The following is a 24,128-nucleotide window of genomic DNA, read 5'->3' as shown; positions in this document are numbered from 1 at the left end:
CCCTAGCAGAGCCCTGGCTCACTCTTCCCCTTTCCCTAGCATGTGCATGAATGGCTGATAGGGGCAGGGCTTACCTGGGGTGATGCTCATTTGAGGAAGTGGGGAAAGAGGTTAGGTCAGCTATAGCAAGCGTAACATCTGTAACCGAACAGGTGCTCATTAAACCTTAGTTGCTACTGAAGTGTATGAGAAAGTGGTAGGGATGTGTTAAGAGCTAAAGGATGAGTTAGTCCATAATCCAGGGCTTCAGAACAAGACACATTTAGAACAAGGGCTGGTTTTATTTTCTGACAATGTTTTTTATACAAAACAAAGATAAAACACATCTCAACCCTACAATCTGCCGCATGCCTTGTCTCTACAAGATGCATGCTAGACCGTAAGAGTAGCAAAGAGTCTTTAGGAGCACGTGGTCGGGCGAAATAGAAAAAGCAGATCTCAGGGAAGCCTGGGCAAGCCCAAAGCTGAGACACACTCCTGAACACTAGAGCAGTCCTTGTCTCTTCAGATCCTCATATGTCTTCTTATTCACAACATTCCCACTGGAGTCTTCATACTCTTCCTAAAAAAGAAGGGATACAGTTAGCTGGGCCTCCTGGGAGAAATGTTTGGAACCAATGTCTGGTTACCCAAGCTCACCCTGGCCGGGTTCCATGGCATTCATCTAAGACAGCCCTTCTCAACTGGGGTTTGAGAAGAGAGTCAAGCCCCATGGCCTGAAGGAATCCACTCCGTGTAATGAACTAACTTCTCTCCTGGGGATCTAGAATGGTACCTCTTGTGACCCATCCTTGGCACACATGAGAAAGTCGTTCATTCGAATCACTTCCTGTGTTTAAGGTGAGGAACCCTGGTTGAGAAAGGCTGACCTAAGACAACAGTTCAAACAGTTCCCAAGAACCCTAGGTTTCTGCCCAAGAGGCCACTGCAGTCAGGAAGGGTGAAAGGGAGGCCACACAGGCTGCGCTTCCCCACTTCCAGAGCAGTTCTGTGTCATTTTATCTTGTATATAGGAGTTCTATGTTACACTGTGGAAAGAGCGTTTGTTACTAAAAAAGCAAATATTGAAAACCATTGACCTAGGGCAGGACATACACTGGCACTCCTGCTTGCCACTTCAGAATTTCAGGAGATCCCCCACTTCCCTGTCATACAACCTTTCATGTGTTATTGAAGGAGATGCTGGTGGTGAAAAAAATTTTTCAGTGGGAGAATACAACCGATCTTAAGACACAGATTTGAAGTCTGATGCATTAAAAAAAAAGTCTCATGTACTTAATATCACAAATAAATTAGGCTTACATGTCTAGAGCCAATTTATAGATATTGTCATATTACACTCTGTACTGCAGTGAATCAGGGACCATTTTTCTAAAAGAAGTATGAATAAAGGACACCCTTTTTCATCCGTGTTGGGAGGTGTTTAAAAAGACTAATACTATGTGTCACATTCTTCTTTAATTCTTTTTTTTTTTTTAATTGATTTCAGAGAGGAAGAGAGGGAAAGATAGAAAACATCAATGATGGGAGAGAATCATTGATTGGCTGCCTCTTACACGCCCCACACTGGGGACTGAGCCCGAATCACAGGCATGTGCCCTTGACTGAAATTGAACTCGGGACCTTTCCGTCCGCAGGCCGATGCTCTAGCCACTGAACCAAACTGGCTAGGGCTTAAGTATTTTTTAAATTGATTTTAGGAGAGAGGAAGGGAGGAGAGAGAGAAACACTGATTGGCTGCCTCCTGCACAGCCCCACCCGAACATGTGCCCTGACCAGGAATCGAAGCTGCCACTTCTTGGTGCAAGAGTCGACACTCAACCACTGAACCACACCAGCTGGGCCCAGGGACCATTTTCCCCTCTACATGGTGATGGGGGCTCTATCATTAACGCTGTTCTTGCTGGTACATTAGCACCCACCTCAGTGTCAGGCTGCCATCGTTCTGATGCCTTCTGCAGTTTCAGCTTGGCCCACACTGCGGGGGAGAAAAGGGCAGACTGAGTATTCATTGGTTACACAGTGTTACAATCTTCCCCCAGTTCCCTCCCCCACATCAGGGTTCCCCTGGATGACTCTGCTCTTGAAGCTTTGCTTGCCCCAAACTAGAATTTTGGTTCTGGACCACCTGTACACACCTCCATTGCAAACTTACTATAATCTTTGCTTTCCTGTAAAAGAAACACTGAATCAAATAAACCAAAGACCTCTTAGAATAACAGATACTCTCGAACAAAGAAGTAAATGTGGTACAACCTATGGGAATTATTGGCGAAAGTGACCTTACTGTCTTAAAGTTCATGATGAACAGTGGTGTGTTGCAAGAACGTTTAAAATATGCAACACCTGACTATTTAGTCAGAGGCACTGACCTCTTCTCCCTTAGACTGTAAAATGAAAAAAGGACAACAGCCAACACAACAATAGCTGTCTGGTGTGAATGAATCAAAATTATACCTATTTTTATTTTGTCAGATCAGCAAAAAAATACAATTGATTTTTGTTTTTTTTTAAAATATATTTTATTGATTTTTTACAGAGAGGAAGGGAGAGGGATAGTTAGAAACATCGATGAGAGAGAAACATCGATCAGCTGCCTCCTGCACATCTCCTACTGGGGATATGCCGGCAACACAGGTACATGCCCTTGACCGGAATCGAACCTGGGACCTTTCAGTCCGCAGGCCGACGCTCTATCCACTGAGCCAAACGGGTTACGGCTGATTTTTGTTTTGCCACAGAATTAGTTTATGTGTGCCATAAGATGAAAAAGGTTGAAAATCGCTGTGACAGAAGAAAAAGGGGACACCAGATGTTATCGAATATGTTTATTTAGAGTCTGGTGAATCTATTTCAAAGATTTTAGAGGGGAAAATAAAAGGTGAAATATCATGACCAAAGAGTCTGACAGATAAGATGGTTCAACAAAACTGGAGACATCAAAAGAAGAATTCTGACGGTTCAATAACAAATTATCCCAGTGAAGACAAAAAGGGGGAAGACATCTACAGAAGCCATCACAGCTTCAGAGGGAGTGATCACATGTACACAACGGGACAGATACAAAACCAGAGAAAGAACGACTTAAATCTCTAAGAACGGTGTCAGGAAAACGATAAAATATTAATAGATGAAGATGAGAAGGCACACTTATTAACTTCCCATATGCTTCCACATTTTCTATCACATAGGACAATCTCTAAACTTGACAAGATAACAAGAAATATCCCATAGAGAAAGTTGAAGCCAAGATGGGTTAAAGATATCGTAACTGAGACAATACATGAGGAAGTGTTTACTCTGGCCTAGCATATAGATGCTCAAGTAATCATCTTTTCCTTCCTAGCTAATTGCTTTAAGTTAGCTGAAGTCTTCAGGCCCTGATAATATGCGGGGCCCTGTCACAGTCTTTGTTTAACATTCAAGAATCCAACCCAGAGTGGTTCTAAAATACTGGAGATTGGAAATATTGTCATAATTATCTTAAAGGAAAAAATAGATGTAGGAAACTGCGGGCCAGTTAAGAGGGATCTGAAAACAATTAGACAAGAATGGGATCGCCTCTGGGCATGGAGGATTTAAACAGTCCCAGAGATGGGAGAAAAGGTGAGCTGACTAGCAGCTGAGCAGAGTGACATGTACCAGGGGTGGGCAAACTTTTTGACTTGAGCGCCACAATGGGTTCTTAAACTGGACCAGAGGGCCGGAACAAAAGCATGGATGGAGTGTTTGTGTGAACCAATATAAATTCAAAGTAAACATCATTACATAAAAGGGTACGGTCTTTTTTTTTTTTAGTTTTATTCATTTCAAACGGGCCGGATCCGGCCCGCGGGCCGTAGTTTGCCCACGGCTGGACATGTACACTTGAGAATGAGTGCCTGAAATTTACCAAAGTGAGTGATGAAATTCATTTCTTCTCGATCTAACCAGCTGAAAGTGAAAACACGACAGATGAGAGATAAACTAAAAGAACACAGCCTGCAAGGAAGATGCCAGTGGCAGTAAAAGCTCCCACTGCCAGACAAACAGGAGGCCGAACAGGTCCCTGGGTGCTGTAACACATTCCGACGTGCGTCCCTTTGCTCTTTCTCCAAGAGGTGTTTTGCTGCTGTGTTTCTGTGTATCTGATCTGTCCCTCAGAAAATAAGCTTCCTGAAACCAGTACTATTTTTTCCTTCCTATCAGGGGTGCTTAAAATACTTAAGTCAATTCAGGAAAATATACATATGCCCATTCACTCAAAATCTTGCCTATAGCATTCAGGGACCTGGGTTAAAAGCCCTGTTTTATACTCAGCATAGAACTCTTCTCAAGAGAGAAACAGTCAGTACTGCTGACCCTCAAACACGCAGCAGATATGACTTTTGTAGCTGTCACATATCCACCAGCTGCCCTTCGGCCTGGAAACACGAGGGGGGTGGGCCAGTGATTGTAGGAGTGGCCACTTGGTCTGGCTAAGAACAAAGTTTACTTACATGAGACAGCATCTTCAATCTGTGTCACATTAGCGAAGTGGGCCGTGTTCGGGATGCCCAGACACCTCATGCCATGAGCATGACGCCATTCCTGGAAGGAGAGGACAAAAGGACAATGTGAAGTGGAAACAGCTGAGCACAGAGCACTCATTCCACTCACCTCCTCGGCCCTAACCTGACCCTTACAAAAGACTTCACCTAAAGGCTGCACTTTTTAGGTTCATGTTTGTAAACAGCTGGCTACAACTGACAAGAGGCAGATATGGCAAAGCAGCATTGCACTGTTTACCTCACTGGGCTGGTTTATGAAATCTAAATCCCAGATCCTGTAGTCTTTCAGACAAAACGTGTGTCAAGACCACAGAAAAACATCACAACTCTAGTCACTTCACATGCAATCCCCACCATCAGTATGATTGAAGGTTCCTGGGAGGAGGTCAGTGCCACCTTTGTAAGTAAAGGAGACTGTTCATCAGGTATAAGCAAGGATAGAAAGAGCAGGGAGAGAGGCTGACACAATGACAGTTTTGGCTCACGGATGCCAATTCCAATTCGTTGGAAGTGGTGTTGAGAAAGGTTCAGAGACTACCCAGGGGCTCAGCAGAAAAAACCCAGGACCAATTAGCAATATGTATGTCTGAGGAGGGAGAGGAGAGAGTTCACACAAATTTGCCATCCTTGGTCTCGCAAGTCTTTTCCATTCTGTAAAATGTCCTTCCAAGCACTAAGGTGTGAAGACCGAAACAAAACAGGGGTGAATCCACTTACTGGAGTACCACCCAGATAATGCCTTGTCTCAAGAATAGCTTGATAGCCTAACCGGTTTGGCTCAGCGGATAGAGCATTGGCCTGCGGACTCAAGGGTCCCAGGTTCGATTCCGGTCAGGGGCATGTACCTTGGTTGCGGGCACATCCCCAGTAGGGGGCGTGCAAGAGGCAGCTGATCGATGTTTCTCTCTCATTGATGTTTCTAACTCTATCCCTCTCCCCTCCTCTCTGTAAAAAAATCAATAAAATATATTAAAAAAAAAATAGCTTGATAAATATCATCCCTTCAGTTTTTTGTTTCAAAAGGCAAAGGCCCATTTAAGACTCAAAGAAGGAGCCCTGACCGGTGTTTCTCACATCAACGTTTCTCTCTCTTTCTCTCCCTTCTTCTCTAAAATCAATAAAAACAAAACAAAAAAACCAAAAACACCAAAACATATCCTAGGGCAGTGGTTCTCAACCTTCCTAATGCCGCGACCCTTTAATACAGTTCCTCATGTTGTGGTGACCCCCAATTTCATTGTTACAAATGGAACATAATTAAAGCACAGTGATTAATCACAAAACCAATATGTAATTATATACGTGTTTTCCGATGGTCTTAGGCGACCCCTGTGAAAGGGTCGTTCGACCCCCAAAGGGGTTGTGACCCACAGGTTGAGAACCGCTGTCCTAGGGTGAGGATAAAAAAAAAAAAAAGACTCGAAGAAGGAGGCAGTCAGCCCCTTCCTTGGTCCTATTAGCAATGGGGTAGAGAAGTGACTAAGGAGTCAGAGATTGACCTAAGACGGAATTCCCCACAAATTGTCTCGGGTGTCATACAGGTAGCCCTGGCACCACCGGCCGGACTTTGGACCCAATCCTCCGTGATTCTCTAAGCTGTGACCTCTCAGGCTGCTCCTGTCCTCTGCGCTAAGACTCAGGTTTTGTACTTCTGTTTCCAGGAGAAACGACTCTGAATCCCTTACAGCAAAGTGCCGCTGGAAGGCCTTGGGGCCTCGGTAGGTGTAGTTCCCACAGATCTCACAGTTGTAGTTGATGTTTAGGCCGTGGAGTTTGTACAACCAGTAGGGAATGGGCTGAAAGAAACGGGAAAAGAAACAATCTTAGGAGTGTCTGCGTCTGCTTCCAACATGGGGGATGGGGAGAAAGACGGTCGTGCTGGGACTGACTTTGCCGTCCCAGCCCAGGGGCAGGTTTTTGGGGTTGTAAATGATCTCGTTCTCTTCATCTTCGCTTTCACTCTCACTGATCTGCTCTTCCTCTTCTTCCTCTCGCTCTTCTCCTGTCCTTGCCTGCTTGCGTTGGACATTTTCATGAGTGAGATGCCGCTGTTCCTAAGTCAGGTCCATAAATGAAAAGGGAAGTCAGAGAAAAGTAGTGAAAAACAAGAAGGCAAACTTCCTCTTTCCCCGCAACCCTTGCTGACCCCTCGCTTCCAAGGACAAGGTTTTCTTTCTTGTAGAATAAAGGGAAACTCTGCCTTTGTGTCGCAGCTCCCACCAGCAGGCCTTCCCTGATCCCAAAGGAAAAAGCCAAAGGTTCTATGTCACTTGCCAAATTACTCCCCGGAGGCCACGGACTACCACAGCACGACAGAAAACCAAGTCCCTCAACTCTTTCCTGAGCCAGTCCTTCCCCCCTTCCCTCTGGTGACGCCCTCACTGAGATGAGAAGCTCTAACTTGCCCCGAGCCTCTCCTCATTCCAGTCCAGCGTCCATTCTGTTCCCAGATTTATCGGCTTAAAATAACCAACCTAATGGTACACTCAGCACAAAGAACTTTTACTGGATTTCTACTGTTTAAAGGACAAAGTCCAAATTTCTAAAATAACTCACCAAAGTTTTCATGCTTACCATTTCTTCTACCTGAAATATTTTTCTTCCTTCTACTTAGAAAACTCAATCTCAATATATTACAGCACATCTCATTTATCTGTCTCTCACAAAGTGGGTATTTCAACAAGGCAGAAGGCTGTGTCATACTCACTACTGCACCCAAAGATTCAACACAATGTCTGAAAACCAACAGATGTGAATAAATGGTGATACTGATAAAAATCTTATCAGGACTTAAAGAGAGACACTACTGGAAACCAGTTTCTCTGGAATTCCTAAGAGAATGGCGCCACCTTCTGACAGAGAAAGCAAGATGCTCTCAAAGGAGGGAGGATGTAGTGGATACACCTATGTCAAGGACACAAATTAGCCTCCCAATCATCCTCAGAGGACTGGCAACTTGAACGGCTGCCAACATAGCAACGCCCAAGTTCACTGTGGAAAACACAACTGTCCCCCGTGTCCAATGTCTGGCCAGCCTCCTTTTAGTGAAAGCAGCTGCAACAGAGGGAACCAACAGGTGACCCTAGATTTGAAGCTATTGTGTGTGGTCCTCAAACAGCAGAATGAAAACACCCGTGGCAACTGACAAAGACACATAAACAAGCCATCTGAGCCAGAACCATCTGTCAATACACCACATGAGCATCTGTAAAGGGAAAGGCTCTGAGAGCAGAAAGCAGACACTGGCAGACAGGCTGGTCTGCTGCAGGGACACTGGCCATCTTCTCTGGATGAGTGCTGCCCTTCCTCTACCTTCTATCCCTGAAAGAGGACTATTTTCCTCCAACTCCTCCCTCTTCTTTCTGAGATAAGCATCCTGGTCAGGTTAGGCCTTTTCCCACTCCAACCAACCTACAGCTCCTTCTCGAAAAAATATTCAAGGAACAGCTTACAGACAGCTCTGTACCGGCTCCAATGAATTTCTCACAATCGTGTAAACATGTAATGCTTCTTCATAGTCAGTTATACCTGAGAAGCTGCTTGGATCAGCATTTCTCTTACTTGCCTTTTGAGTGTCTACTTCTTGGGTTACCCCCTGGGTATGATCTGGAGCTCCGGTAAAGAATCTGCACCACTCTGAACACTATACTGAGAGGGGAGTCTGTTCTCTCTGTCCAGCCTCATGGGCATTGGGCAGGCTTGGGAATATCACCTAACAACAGACACCTAGGAACAGAGTAGGACCTCACCAAAGGGCCAAGTCCCCTGAGAGAACCCTATTTTCTGCTGAACTAGTTTAACACCTACTCCTCCTCCTTCAATCCTAGAAAAAAATCCTATCAGTTCATATTTCTCCCACTCCCATACCGTGTAGCATTTATAGCCCTCACCAGAGTCAGTTACTCACCCCAAGAATCTCCACGTATTCGTAGATCTGGGCTTCCAGGAAAGCAATGTCTTTGTTCCTCTCAGTATCTCTAACAACAAAAAACAAGCTGTATCACTCAAGGGTTCTTTTAACCAACGCCTTGTTCTCTGTACCTGAGAGCATTTATTTGACAGATGCATTAAAATCATAAACACACAAGAAATACGCTGTGAAAGCAAATGCTCTGTTCAGCTCAGGACGCGCTGACAGAAGTCCTGAGGTTATTTCTGGAAATGCATGAAGCTTCCTTTGACCTCATTCCAGAAAGTGGAGGACATACCCGGATATTTAAATTTCCATCATTATAATCTACAAAGGAAATGCGGTACAGAAAGCGAGCTCCAGAACAGGCAGATTTGGGCCCAAATCCTGATGCTGCTACTTAGTCACTTTTCTGAGTTATGAACTGTAAAAATAATTAGGATGACAAGTACTTTTCAGTGTTGTTGTGTGAATTAGAAAATAAAATTAAAAATACCCTGTATAAGCATGTGGCTCAAGAACAGATTCAACTGTCATTAAGAAAAATAGGCTTAGGCCTGGAGGTATGGCTCAGTGGCGGAGTATCGACTTATGAACCAGGCAGGAGGCCATCGTTCGATTCCTGGTCAGGGCACATGCCTGGGTTGCAGGCTTGATCCCCAGCAGAGGGCATGCTGAAAGCAGCTGATCAATGATTCTCTCTCATCATTGATGTTTCTCTCTCTCTCAATAAAAACATCTTTTAAAAAAAAGAAAAATATACTTAGGAAATAGTTTTTGAACCTATCCATAGACTATTAATGTAAAAAAAAGGTACCTAGAGCAATTTCAACATGAGAGGCTTCACCACTTGCCCCCTAAGTACAAACTGCCCGGTTTATAACAGTGACAGCACTTTCTGCCGTCAGCAGAGAAAAGGAGCAGAATGGACCTCTATGGATCAGTAAGGGTGATAAGCAGGCTTCATGGAAATAACATCTTAAAACTGTAAGCAGAGGTGCTACCCCAGCCACTCACCGCTTGGTGCCCTTTGACTTGGGGTTTTTGGCGAACAGGGAGGTGTCCAGCGCCTCTAGGGACTTCCCTTTGGTGCTGAATAGCCTCTGGGCTCGCTCCTCTAGGGTCCTAAGGAGACAGGGGAAAGGATTCCAGGATTACTTTATCATACAGACCTGCTTATTTCTGTAGTTGGGAGGGAGGGGGGTTGAGAGGAAAAATGGTATCAGAGCCATGCAGAAGTTTGTGCAAACACAGTAAACGGGACACTTATGAAGGAAAAACCAGTCTCTTACCCGCCACACTTCAGGCCTAAAGCTAAGAGTGCAGATTTCAATCTGTCCAGACCCAGGGAAGCCAACTCCTACATAAAAAAGAGACAAGTTACAATTTTATTTAAATAGAGTTTGATAAACAACAAATGCTCACACTTAGGTCTTAGGAGGCTGGTGGTATGGCTATTCCCGAAGCTGTGGCAACACCATACATTCCACAGTCCATCTCCTAGCAGTAAGCTCACCCTCTCCAAAGGATGGACTCTGGTCAAGTTCACAAATAACCACACTGGCAGTGTTCCATTACCTCCACTACAGCTGAACAGAGCCTGAATAATTATTTCAGTTTTCAAAATATTTTGTTTTAAGTTTTTTCCCCCCTTTCCCTTTTTCCATATTCTTTTAGATGCCTGGTCCCAGGAACTGGTCTTTTTCTTTTTTTTGTTAATCCTCACCTGAGGATATATTTTTCCATTAATTTCTTTAGAGAGTGGAAGGGAGGAGGAGATACACACAGAGAGAAACATTGATGTGAGAGAGACATAAAAATTGGTTGCCTCCTGCATGCGCCCCAACCGGGGCCAGGGATCGAGCCTGCAACTGAGGTATGTGCCATTGACCAGAATCGAACCAGAGACCCTTCAGGCACATGCCTATGCTCTAACCACTGAGCACTGGCTAGTGTGGAACTGGTGTCTTACCATAGTAAGTCCATGGCATTAAAAACAGGAAATTGAGTGGTCCCTTGGAGAAGGGAACAGGCAAGACCAGTGCACTGGCTAAGGAACACATACCTCCCAGGAGGAGAAAGCAGAGAGGTCAAGATGGGCTCCAGCATGTGTCAGGGCACTGCTTGTCTCTTTCTGGCAAGAAGAACAACACAATGTTTAAGATCGAGGTTTACAATGAAGGCAAGGGAGCCAGCTAAATTACCAGGTGCCAGTTGGCCCTGTTCTTATACATATCCTATGTAATAAAATCATAATATACAAATCGACCGAACAGCTAAACAGCAGAACGACCATCCGGAGGACCATCCGGACAACCATCCGGGACCACGCTATGACACCCACTGGTGCCAGACCAGCCAAGGCAGGTGCAATGCAATTGGTCAGGGGCCCGGCCATCGCCCCATGATCGCCCCGCAGAGGGAGGCCCAGGCCACCAACCATGGGCTATGGCGGGTGGAAGGGGCCTCCCTCTAGGAGGGAAGCACAGGTTCCAGGTGCCAGAGGGAAGTTGGTACTGGCAGCCGGGGGAAGAAAGGCCTACTTTTGCACGAATTTTGTGCATCGGGCCTCTAGTATATGAATAAGAATCAAATCCTACAAGAGCAGAACAAAAACAAAAAAACAACAGACAGCACATTCTCTTCCTGAGAGTTCAGAAAAACTCAAGTTTATCCCCAGGATTTGTGAAAATACGTAGTAGAGATTTCTAGCACATAATTTATCTGTTCTTGGTCAGCAGGAATGGATAAATACAGCAGTAATGAGATGGTTGATGAAAATCCTGAGCCTAGCCAATGGCAAGTGAACCCTGAGCAATCTCACTCCAAAGTACACAGAGAAAACCTAGCCCCCTGGGCAGAACTCCTCATGTTCACCACTGACCCTGAGGGATCAGGCCTGAAGCAGAGGCTCAGAATGAAAGTAAAACAGTTACTTCAGTTCTCTGGCATGTCCTCCACCCACACCCCACTGAAGCTCACCGGCCATCCGGGAAAGGTACCATTCTCCCACTTCTTCTCAAAGTCATTTTGAATCTTCCCAAAAAGTTCATTCTGATCTTGGAGGGGTTTCACTCTATCTGTGTAATCCTGAAGGTACTCAAGCAGCATCTCCAAGTATCTACAGACGAACAGCAATACAGAAAAGCAAAGAGGGTTTCCATTTTTGATATACTGTTATACCCTGTCAAATATACTTATATTTTTTAAATACTCCTCCGTTTTAAAATGAGCTTACAATTGACTTTTTCCCTATCATGTCATCTTGATTCTGACCTCTCCTATCTTCTTTTATTCTTATAACTTAATTCCAAACACTAAAACCTAAACTCACACATAAAAGATTTCAAGTAAAAAAAAATTTTAAATTTAATTTACTTCAGGTAAAAATAAAATGTTATCACTAACCAGAGGTATAACAAAAGTAAAATATCTATACATCAGACCCAAGCACTTCACTTCAGTCACAATCTGAGAAAGTTTAATTTTTCCCAGTAAACTCCAAAGACAGAGGCAAAATTAAGAACAGTGTGGGTATAAGACTGCAGATATGCTCATAGACACATTGTTCCAGAACCAGAATATTGCAAAGGCTTAAAAACCACGTCCTTCAAAATCCCTATCCTTTAATAAACCTGAGTCATTCATGAAGGCCTTTCAGGCGACAATTCTTCACATCAAATAATCTAATCAAATCCAGTAGAGGCCTAGAAGCTAGTAATGCTTACCTCTTGTACTCTGCATTCTTCCTTTCTTTAGGAATGTCAAATAACTGGTCAAAGATAGACAGGTATGTGATATAATCCAGCTTCTGGAAAAGAGAGGTGACCAGAGCTTCCGTTAGTTTTTTCCACCAAGTTAAAGTATAACCTCCAATAAATGAAATTAAAATAACAAGGCCTGGCTCATTTTCGTCTTTTTCTGTTCTATCACTGAATTCCTACACTAACTGGGGAGAACAGCAGACACAATTAATGCTGCAAATTAAAGATTAAGTTAATAAACAGCAAACTAAAAGAAATACATGTTGAACACGTACATGCCAGGCACTTGGTTAAATACTAATACCCACTATATCCTAAAATAAGGTCCTGGAAGGTGCCATTTATTCACTCGTTCAATCACTTATTGAGCATCTTGGACCAAGGTCATGGATACATATGAGAACAAGACCGACATGAAGCCTGTCCTCACGGAGCGTAAAGCTTAGCCACTGGACTTGTGGGACAGTTCCTCACAACTCCAAGAGGAACTTACACACTTCCTCGAGGCCTTTCTGAGACTGTCACCTTAAATCGCATCCCTTGTGCTAAGTTATTTTTGTAATGTCTTTTTAAAAAGACGTTGTATAGCCCTTTGCTGGTGAGATTCTTTTGTATCTTCCATGCACCATGGATTATATGTGCCTAACACAGTAATGTGAGAGTTCTAAAAATTTCTATTTTTACAAATCAAGATATGCTTGTATTAATAAAATACTATGCTTATTGTATTCACTGTAGAAACCTGACATTTTGCATACTGCTTCTTTTCTTTTTTTTATCCTCACTGGAGGATATTTTTTTCTATTGATTTTTAGAGAGAGTGAAAGGGAGGGAGACAAAGAGAGAAACATCAATGTGAGAGAGACGCATCGATTGGTTGCCTCCCACACATGCCCCAACCGGGGCCAGCGATCCAACCTGAAACCGAGGTACATGCCCTAGACCAGAAATTGAACCCGAGACCCTTTGGTCTGCGGACCAACGCTCTAACCACTGAGTCCAAAAGGCCAGGGCTTTGAATACTGTTTGTCTAAGAAAAAAACCCCCACATTACCTCTTTAACATTTCTCTAACAATTACAAAACACAAGGAAGACACCAATTGCTGTATGTCTAGGAGCCCAGCCCAGCGTCCTGACTCCCCCGAGAATCAGAACCACTTTCTCCTCTCCTGGGTCTTACCTCAGAGGCCTTCAGGTTAATGTACTTGAGGTAACAGTCATGGAGATCCAGATAACGCCCGTATCCCTCTTCATCTGTGAACTCCACCAAATCTGAAGGAATCAGAGATACCAATGATTCAAACACTAAAAGACCATTTTCTTGGACTTGGCTTTTCAAATGGACTGCTAGCTCCTTGTTCCATGAAGCAGCCCTTCACCCAAAGGTCCCCCCTAGGCTCACAAAGTAAACAGGCCTCAGCTTCCCAGGTCCACTTCCAGTGAATCAGAGCTCGGCTAGCCCAAAACTGGATGTTTTGTCCAAGGCCAATTTAGTAGGTCAAGTTAGCCCAGAGAAACCAGCATAGAGAAAGCCAGTAAGAGAACCTGGCCACGAATTTCTCCAGGGCCCTGTTTTCTAGGGCTCTGAGGGCAAACAGCTCTGTCAGGAGCGTGTACTTCTGCTAGCGCTGGGCAGGAAATTGAATCCTACTCACTTTGTGCTTCTTCACTTGGATTCTCTCGAGCCTTCAGGAGCTCCTCAAATTCCACTGACATTGGCACGCAGATCTGATGAAAACGAAGAGAAGTGCTCAGGTGGATTTTCAACATGAAAGTTGCAGTATCACAAAGATGGGCTGTACAGAACGTGGGACCTCTGACACTTTACTTGGTCTTGATTTTCCGTTAAGAGCGTACTGCTGTTTTCCATTTACATTTTCTTTTCCTTTTTTGTATTGTTTGACTAAATATTGCTAAAGTAACACGTGCTCACAGAAACTCAAATAACACAAAAACACAAAATGAAAAACCCAAGTCCCCCTTTAATAATTCTACAAATACGTAGCTACTGTGAACAGGCCAGTGTTAATGCCAGCCATTAATGCTGCACATTAGAATCATCTAAAAGAGTGTTAAAAAAAAAATCCTGATGCATTGAAACCAATTAAATCAGAAAGTACTGATACCTGATAGGGGAGGCTAGGGGACTGTCTAGGGCGGGGGGATAAAATGGACACATATGTAATACCCTTTGTAATACTTTAAGCAATAAATTAAAAATAAATAAATAAAAATAAATAAATAAATAAATAAATAAATAAAAAAAGAAAGTACTGATACCTGTATGCAGGAATCAGTACTTTTAAAAAAACATATTTTTACTGATTTCAGAGAGGGAGAGAGGGATAGAAATATCAATGACGAGAGAGAATAGAATCCTTGATCGGCTGCCTCCTGCACGCCCAACACTGGGGATTGAGACCACAATCCAGCACGCTGACTGAGAACTGAACCTATGCTCAACCACTAAGCCATGCCGGCCGAGAGGTATCGATACTTTTTAAAGATTGCCAGGTGATTCAAACATGCAGAGAAATTTGGGAACCACTGCTTGGTATCAAATACACAAGGTGGGACAAAAGTAGGCTTATAGTTGTGAGCATATGATTACTTATTATTATATTATTTTCCATATGAAAAACTACAGTACTATTTTTGCCCCACCCTGTATTTGTACAAGCACATACATACTAGCCAGTGTAAGGTTATTTTATTTTTCACATAAACTTATTTTTTCCTACTTAGTATATCTTGAGCATCTTCCCAATCATTTACATAACCATTTATTCATCGCCTTTCTACCAGGGCTGGAATATGGTTGGCACACCAGAATGGTACTCATGTCTTCTCTTTTGGTAAGCAAGGCGTTACACTCTACCCTTTAAGGGAGGTGGGGAGACATATGTAGGGGTGTAAGAGTACCTTCATCCAGCCTTTGTGTTAATTAGATCCTAGGTAGCAGATTTCAAGACAGTTAAGAGCACAAGCAATTTATTGAGGGGGGAGGGAGTAATACCCATGAAAAATCAAAATGAGAAGAGGAGAACCGGGCAGGAAAAGTCTAGACCATGATACAGTTAGGATGAAATCTTCAGCAACCCAATGGGGAACTCTGGAACAAAGATTACTCGTAAAGAAGAGTCTCATATTGGGCAGAAAGCCAGGCTGTATGACCCCCACTGTGTTTAGTCACTGGCTGGGGACTGCCCCAAGAACAGAATGGATTTGGCTTAAAGCTGAGGGGGACCCTAAAACAACTGGATTTGTAGGATATTCTCTACGGGCCCTGCAGCTAAACAGCAGGTTCTTTTTAAGGAACATCTAAGTGGCACATCTCCATCTTCCTTACAACTTTTCTATAGCAGGCTCTTAGGCACGTTTGGAGAAAATACTTCTTAAGGCCGTACCTCATTTGGGTGCTTCCGGTGGAATTCTTTTATTTGCTTGAGTCTATTATAGAATTCAGCAAATTCATTGGGGCCTGAAATGGCATTAAGCTCCTCCTTGCGTAACCTGCAATTTCAGAGAAAATCCAGAGAACATAGAGCATAGAATCAGTCCTTTAACCATGGCTCCTATGGAGCACTAGCTCCTGGGCTGGCTGTGATGGTCACTTACCCATCCTTATCGTCATACAGATCCCTCAGGTTCCCACTGACTTCCATGTACCTCTGAAAGACAAACACAAACCCATCAGGATGAAGCGCTCTGCATAACTCTACAGCTAAGCAACCAAGAAGGGCTCTCTAGTCAAAGTCCAGGGAAACCTTGAGATACGGTATTCTGGTGCCTGTGCTCTCTCGTACTTTTAATAAACAGCACTGATTCCTGGTTAGTTTTAAAAGCAGGTTACTTTAAGGGGTCGCAGAGAGTTTCTATTATTTACATGCAACTGATGCTTAACTTTCCCTAAGAGAGTCATAACAGAGAGCCACATGCTAAACAGCGGTTCCCACCTAAGGCCCTCAAAGACAAAAGGGTGAACCAAGATGATCGTCACTTCTTCCAGAAGCCTGACTGAGGAGTACACAGGCTAAAACATCACACAGCTTCCAGTAGATTCAAACTCAGGATGGAACCGGTACATAGTCCCTTCTCTAAAACTTTTGGAACCAGATCTGTTTCAGAATTTGGAATTTCTAGGTTCGGAAAGGTACCATATATTATGCAATATCCCTGGTGGAATCTGGAACAAATATTAATAGTTCTGCAGTAAAACTTATGCATTACTTACCACATGGGATAAAGGCCATAAAAAAGACCATATTTACTACGTGGGATCAAGTTCATGTCACGTGTTGCCACCAAATATTTACCAAAGCAAACAAACAAAAAGCGTTTTCAGAGTATTTTGGATTTGGGAATTTAGATACGGGACTGGAGACTTGTAACATCAATTACCTCCTAAAAATTCAGAAACTCTGATTAGGATTTTTATTCCTTTCTGAACAGATTCCAAACGTACGCAAGAGAACACAGTAAAATAAACCTCCATGTACCTATCACTCAGCTTTAACGAGCATCAACATTTTGCTTCGTTTTCTAAAAGTAATAAATTGAACTATTTTCTAGGCAAATGCAAGCAATGTAGCAGAAATACTTCCAAGTGGTGCGTCCTCTTTCGGAGAGGCGAGAGAGTCCCTTCTGTGCCTGAGTCATCGGCTCTCAGAACTATTTGCACATCCACGGGATACAGGATATAAGAAGGGGTGTCTTTCCGAGCCATGAAGAATGAGTGAGTTCCCCATTCGGAGAAGCGAGGGAGGGCGGCTCAGCACCCTCAAGCTTAGCAGCCGCGTGGACATCTCCAGGCAGAAAACCCGCGACCGGCCACCACCGCGCACCCCGCCTTCTCGCCCTCCGCCCCCAGCTCATTCAAACCCGAACGGAAGCGGGCAGCGGGGCACTCACGTCTTGCATGGCCCGTGTGCGGTGGTCGGAATTGATCTGGTCCCGGAGCTGAAGAAAGACACAGGCGCCGTTAGTCGGGGTCCTGGAGCAGGAAAGGCCGCCCGAGGGCGGAGCTTACCCGCTCAGGTCTTAGCTGCTAAACCAGCGGCCGCGGGGGCGCCGGGCCCGGGATGAAGTTACCCAGGCGGGGCCGCGGAGGGAGCCCCCGAGTCTGAGGGCCACGGAAAGCTCCGAGAGGGTACCCCGAGGACGCGGCCCAGCGCGGAGGGAGTCCCTGCCCAGGCCCACTCACCGTGGACTTCTTAGTGAGCATCTCTTTGGCCATGACGTCCATGAGCCGTTCCTTCTCCTCATGATAGCGCCGCTGCTGCTCCAAAATTGTCTCCATCTTTTCTCCGCCGCCGAAACTCAATTCAGACCACCGACAGGGCCGGAAACAACCGCTGCCGCCTGGCGCGCCTGCGTCCCCACGCTGCGCGTCCCGCTGCACCAGAGTTCCGCGCTGCCGGAAGTGCCTCGGGGACTGGAGGGAAAGTGAACACCACAAGGAGACCGAGATGGCAGCAGTGCCCCCTGCTGGCGGGGGGTGGTGGTGGTGGTGTAGGATGGCGATGGTTTGCAGGTGCCTCTAGGGGGCGTATTGAAATCCAGGAACCAAGGGGCACTCTGTGGACGGAGGAGTAGCCAGCCTTCCGAGCACGGATGGGAATCAGAAGGGTGGAACGTAAGTCCCTAGCTCTCAGGGTGACTTTTGCCAACATTTCCCCCGTCTCTTGACCTCAGTGTCCTTGTCAGTAACATGAGGATGATAGTGTTTTTATGTTGGTTCTTTTGTGAACGAAAAGAGGGTCCTATAATAACACCGACAAGTCCAGTGGCCACATGTAACCTTACAGAGTGATCTGATCATGAATTCCTAACTGGGTAGGTCATGGTGAGTAGTCATGCCACAGGCATATAACCTCTTTTCTTTGTCTTTGTCCTCACTCAAGGAGTGAGGATATTTTTTCATTGATTCTAGAGAGAGTGGAAGGGAGGGGGGCGGGAAGGAAGAGGGAAGGGAGAAAGAGAGAGAGAAACATTGATGTTACAGAGACACATGGATTGGTTGCCTCCCACTCATGGGACCTGCAACCAGGTACATACCCTTGATCCCTTGACTGGGGCTGGAACCTGACCCTCTGGTGCACAGGCCGATGTTCTAACCACTGAGAAATGCTGGCCAGGACGGCATATAACATTAAAAAAAAATGTTTTTATTGATTTCAGAGAGGAAGGGAGAGGGAAAGAGAAATAGAAACATCAATGAGGAGAGAGAATCATTGATGGGCTGCCTCCTGCACGCACCACACTGGGGATCGGAATTGAACTGAATTGAACCGCAACCTCCTGGTTCATAGGTCAATGCTCAACCAATGAGCCAAGCTGGCTGCACTGCATATAACATTTTTAGTAAAGAGTTTAAGTCCAGCCTGGCCAGCATGGCTCGGTGGTTGAACGTGGACCTATGAACCAGGAAGTTGCGGTTGGATTTCTGGTCAGGGGACATGCCCCAGTTGCGGGCTCGATCCCCAGTGTGGGGTGTGCAGGAGGCAGCCAATCAATGATTCTCTCTCCTCATTGATGTTTTTATCTCTCTCCCTCTCCCTTCTTCTCTGAAGTTAATAAAAGTATATATTTTTTAAAAAGAGTTTAAGTCCATTGTTCTTGTGCATATATGTAAATACACCTTTGAAATACCAGTGTAATCCTCTTTTTCAGACCCTTCTTGGCCAGCAAATATTCAAGGACTATGGGATTGTCCAGCACCACTCCAGCAAGGGAATCTAGTGACTTCTGTTGAGCAGCAAGAGTCTTAGTCACTTCAGCTATTTGTCCGATGGTGGTGGACAGATTCCTAGTTATATTCTTGTTGACATATGTTCTGGCACTAGGGACTAGCATGCTGAGTATACTTTGTCTTATTTTGTCATCATTACAGGCCACCGTTTCCCTTTTGGGCTTCATGATCTGCCTTTGGTCCTGTGAAAATAGTTCTTTGTTAAAAGAACTTATGGAAAGGCTGGGGTTCTTATGAACAGACTAAAGGTCCAAGTTCCTCAGCCCGGCCTGCACCCTCTCCTAATACAGGACTGCTGGCTCCTAACCACTTGCCTGCCTGATCGCCCCTAACCACTCACCTGCCTGCCTGATCGCCCCTAACCCCTCTGCCTGCCTGATCACCCCTAATCACTCTGCCTGCCTGCCTGATTGACCCTAACCACCTCTGCCTCAGCCCCCACTGTGGCGGCTTCATCTGGAAGGAGGTCCAGAAGGTCGTTTGGCTGTCTGGTCTAATTAGCATATTACACTTTTATTATTATAGATAAAACAGTCACAAATTGCTCCAACAGGCAACTGCCCAAACATTGATGTGCCCATCCTTCAGTTGGGGTATCTTCTCCAATACCGAAAATAAGATGAACCAGGGAGGTGCATAAACACCACCCCGCCCCGCCCCCCCCCCCCCCACACACACACACTCCTGAGGATTCTCCTTTATGGATTCATTCATAAATATGACTGAGAATCTTTCCAACCAAAGGTGAAACTGTTTTTCAAAATCCAACAGGTTTGTATCCAATTGAAGCAACAAGTTTACATAATTTGGTTATATCTTTCTTTTTAAATTTGTCATGTAGACAGTTAGAGATCAAGTAAGGAAAAGATTGGGGGCATATTTAAATTTAAATTCAGTGGAGATGACAGGGACAATGAATAATAACAAGCAGGGGGCAGATGTCTCTGTTTTTTTAATACTCTCTACCTGAAAGGTGAAGTTGGATATAGGTTAGTCTGGGAAGACAGTGACATTGGGAACCGTATTAAACTTGGTAACTGGAGCAACAAGTGGCGGGTATTTGTCTTTAACTGATTTAGGGTTTGGGTGACATCCAGTAATCAGTGAAAATTTCCTCCCTTAGCAGCACTCTCAGAGTTTTAGTAAAATATTATTTTTCTGAGAGAGAGAGAGAGGAGAGAGAGAGAGAGAAATGAGGGAGAGAGAAAGAAAAGGAAGAACAATTGGGTTTGTTACCATGTTGATAATCTTCTCTAAAATAAAGGGTAGCCTTATAAGCAAAGACCGACAAGCGACCAAGACAAGAACCCTAAGTGAAGAATCTCTGTAGGGACTGCTGTGATGCAGGCCTGGTCCGTTTTCTTGGGAATAGTTGTTTACTCAGCTGTTGTCTTCTCATCCTGTCGCCTGGATGTTGGTCAGAGTTTGCTTCAGTGAAGGGCTGGGAAGCCCCATTTCACTGCAGGGTCTGGGATCTTGGTTAAATGAGAAACGAATTCATGAGTCAACGCCACGGAATTTAGTAATAGATTGGTCTACAGGATCTGATAAGGTCCTGTCCAGCTGGGACTGGAGAGAGTCTGCGTTGGTGTCTTTTCCAGGAGACAAAACGCCCGGGCCTCAGGCTCTGAGGCCATTCCTTGTCTCCCAGGAGCCACTGTTACGTTGCAGGGTGTTGATAAGCTCCGTGCAGTAATGTAGATCTCCTTTGGTAAGTACCGGTTGGTGCAGTTCCTCATCTAGGTGCACAGCATGACCTGTGATCATCTCAAAGGCGAAAATTTATGTTTTCCAGTGGGGGTAGAATGAAAGTTAAGGGGGGTTCAGGAAGGCCTTGGGCCATGACAGACTACATGCCATGCAAATTTCTGCCAACAGAGTATTTATTTTTTCATTGGTTTGTTCTACCAATCCAGGGGATTGGGGATGATAAGAAAATGGAAATGCTGATAGATATGCCAAATTTTACAAACATTTGAACAATCTGTCCTATAAAATGAGTTCCTCTATCACTATTAAGATCTTGAGGGATTCCTGAAGTTAGAATAATTTTTTAAAAAAATATTTTTTACTGATTTCAGAGAGGAAGGGAGACAGAGAGAGATAGAAACATCACTGATTGGCTGCCTCCTGCACCTTCCCCCCCCCCCCCCCCGCCTGCAACCCCACCCCCTCCTCCCAGGATGGAGCCTGCAACCGAACCATGACCCTGACCTCCTAGTTCATAGGTCAATGCCCAATCACTGAGCCATGCTGATTGGACAGAACAATTTTTCCTAATAGGCCTTAGCTACTGCCAGGGCCATGGCCAGGGAAAGCCTCAGCCCCATGTGAACACACACAGATCATGACTAGCACATATGTATAACCATATGAGAAGGGGAAGTTGGATAAAATCTATTTGCCATGCCTCTAAAGGACCCATTCGTAATGGAAAGTGGCCCAGAGAGGCATGCGACAGTTTTCCAGGGTTATATTTTGGACAAAACTTGCCCATCTTATATGTCTGGTGGGCAATAGTGGGTGAAGGGTCCCATTAATATTGTTTTCTTCATTGGATCATGTTCTCAGTGTTTTAAGGATGTAAATCATGGATGAAGTTTAAAATCTCCTTTTGGAGATTATTGGGGAGGACAGGGCTGTTAGTAGGGCCTATCTATATGCATCAAGAAGAATCAAAGGAATAGCCTTGCTTAATCCATTTCCCCTCTCCATCCTCCAGAAAAAAGGCATGAGATTTAGCTAGTCTTTGGTATAGGTGAGGAAATGGAGGGAGGGTAGGATTAGGTGAGGTTTCTTTCTATAGGCAGGGTTGTTGTTATCTCCTGTGAAATAGCCAATTTCAATTCCTTGCGCTTTGGGGTAGAAGAATGTCCCTGAATGTTAATAACAAAAAAAGGCTCTGAAAGTCAGTAGGGCATCTGGGAGTGCCAGGACATAGTTTGTTTTTAATTTTCTGTCCAGATGTGGTAGGGAAACCTACCAGCATGGCAAAGTCATGGGTTACCCCAAGAGCGTATTTTCTGTCAGTGTAGATATTGACAGTTTTATCTTTGGCTAATGAACGTGCCTTAGTAAGGGCATGTAGTTCTTCCCGTTGGGCAGGTTTGCCTCAAGTAGAGGGCTGGATTCTAGGATTGTACTGAGGGAGACAATGGCATATGCAGCTCTGTAATTGCCTTTGGATCCCCTTAAGTCAGATCCGTTGGTGAACCATTCATAGTCTACACTGGGAAGTGAGGTTTCGTATACATCCAGTTGTGGAGCAAGGAGTTGGTCAATCAATGTAATACAGTTGCGGGGGATGTGATTGTCTGGAAAAGAAAGTAGGGTACAGGAGAAAGTAAGTTGCTTAGAGTGATAGTGAGGTGGGGTGAAGACAGAGGAGGACTTTGTATTTGGCTAGATGACTAGCAGAAAGATTCTGAGTATGAAAAGAATTAAGGAGAGTTTTAACAGAGTGTGGAACATAAACAGTAAGAAGATATCACCATCTTTTCAGTAGCCTTATAAGGGTGAAAACAGAGACAGCTGCCTTAAGGCAAGGGGGCAGTCCTTGAACAACTGGATCTAATTGCTGACTAGAATATCCAATAGGCCCATTTTACTTCCCCCATGATATTGAGTAAGAACCCCTAAACTCTGGAGCATTCTCTTCACAGTCATGAGTGAAGGGGTGAAAAGGAAGGTTATAGTTTGGATGCTCTAAGGCAGTGATGGTAAACCTATGACCTATTACCATGTTTCTCTTTTATTAGATAGGACTAGAGGCCTGGTGCATGGATTCATGCACCAGTGGGGTCCCTCGGCCTGGCCTGCACCCCCTTGAAATCCAGGCCCCCTAGGGGGATGTCGAGTAGCCAGTTTCAGCCCAAACCCCACAGGCCCAATCCAGACAGGAGGGAGCCCGATCTTGTGCATTGAGCATCTGTCCCCTGGTGGTCAGTGTGCATCATCACCTCTGACACGCGAACTCATTTTTTTGGTGGATTTTTCTTTGTTAAATGGCATTTAAATATATAAAATAAATATCAAAAATATAAGTTTTTGTTTTACTATGGTTGCAAATATCAAAAAATTTCTATATGTGACACGGCACCAGAGTTAAGTTAGGGTTTTTCAAAATGCCGACACACCGAGCTCAAAAGGTTCGCCATCACTGCTCTAAGGTCTGAGCTAAAGTAAGCTTTGTTTTTATTCTTTCAAAAGATTGTTATGCCCAGTGGTGTGGCTCAGGGTTGAGTGTTGCCCCATGAACCAAGAGGTCACGGTTCAATTCCTGGTCAGGGCACATGCCTGGGTTTTGGACTTGATCTCCAGTAGAGGATATGCAGCCAATCAATGATTCTCTCTCATCATTGATGTTTCTCTCTCTCCCTCTCCCTTCCTCTTTCTGAAATAAATAAAAACATATTTTTTAAAAAAGATTGATGGACATCAGAGGTCCATTGTAGGGGGTCAGAAGGGAATTCTTGAGTAGGCCATAAGTGGTTGGGACAGTAAGAAAAAATTAAGAAGTCAGTCTGACAATAACCTGCAAGTTCTGAGAATCCCTAAAGCTGTCCTTTGAGGAAGGGAGGAGTTTAAAATGTAGGCTTGATGGGTCAAGATTTAATCCTTCTGGAGTTAGGAGGTGTCCTGAGAATGTAACAGAAATTTGACAAAATTGCAATTTCTCTTTAGAAATCTTATGTCCTTTGGAAGCTAGATTACGCAGTAAATGGAGGCTGTTAGTGAGGCCAGCCTCTGCAGAAGGAGAACATAAGAGTAAATCATCGATGTATTGGAGCAAAGAGGACCCACGTAGGAAGGAAATGGTGGCTATACTGGTCTTAAGGATTTGGGGTAAATAAGCCAGGCTTTCTCTGAATCTTTGGGAAAGAACAGTCCAAGTAAATCGTTGGCCTTTCTGCAGAGGTCATAGCCAAAAAATATCAGCTTTCAGAGGTAACATTAGAGAACAGGGTGTGGGTGTTGGAAATCATGGACTGTCAGGGAATGACTATGTTATTTATGGCTGAGGTCTTGAACAAATTTCCATCCTTTTCCATTGGGTTTGCAGATGAATAAGATGGGGGTATTACAAGGGCTGGCCCTAGGGATGATTAGGTATCTCTCTATATAAAAGCCTAAGCAACTGAATGACCAGTTGCTATGATGCACACTGACCACC

At 44.5% G+C, this 24,128-nt stretch overlaps 1 protein-coding gene across 1 annotated transcript; it reads right to left on the bottom strand.

Moving 5' to 3' along the window:
* Positions 1-257: 257 nt before the first annotated feature.
* Positions 258-18,666, bottom strand: SF3A3 (splicing factor 3a subunit 3). The gene is made up of 17 exons (XM_081086971.1): positions 17,408-18,666; positions 17,116-17,163; positions 15,823-15,875; positions 15,612-15,717; positions 13,860-13,932; positions 13,385-13,476; positions 12,168-12,250; positions 11,422-11,560; positions 10,505-10,573; positions 9,732-9,799; positions 9,457-9,564; positions 8,437-8,506; positions 6,419-6,583; positions 6,215-6,325; positions 4,479-4,569; positions 1,923-1,978; positions 258-562 (listed from the first exon to the last, which is right to left on the bottom strand). Exons 1-17 carry the CDS (start codon positions 17,501-17,503, stop codon positions 485-487), a joined length of 1,506 nt encoding a protein of 501 aa, XP_080943097.1. The 5' UTR covers positions 17,504-18,666; the 3' UTR covers positions 258-484.
* Positions 18,667-24,128: the final 5,462 nt, after the last annotated feature.

The sequence above is a fragment of the Myotis nattereri genome (genome assembly GCF_964212035.1).
Source record: "Myotis nattereri genome assembly, chromosome: 3".
NCBI lineage: Eukaryota > Metazoa > Chordata > Mammalia > Chiroptera > Vespertilionidae > Myotis > Myotis nattereri.
This window is presented reverse-complemented; position numbering and strand designations above follow the sequence as displayed.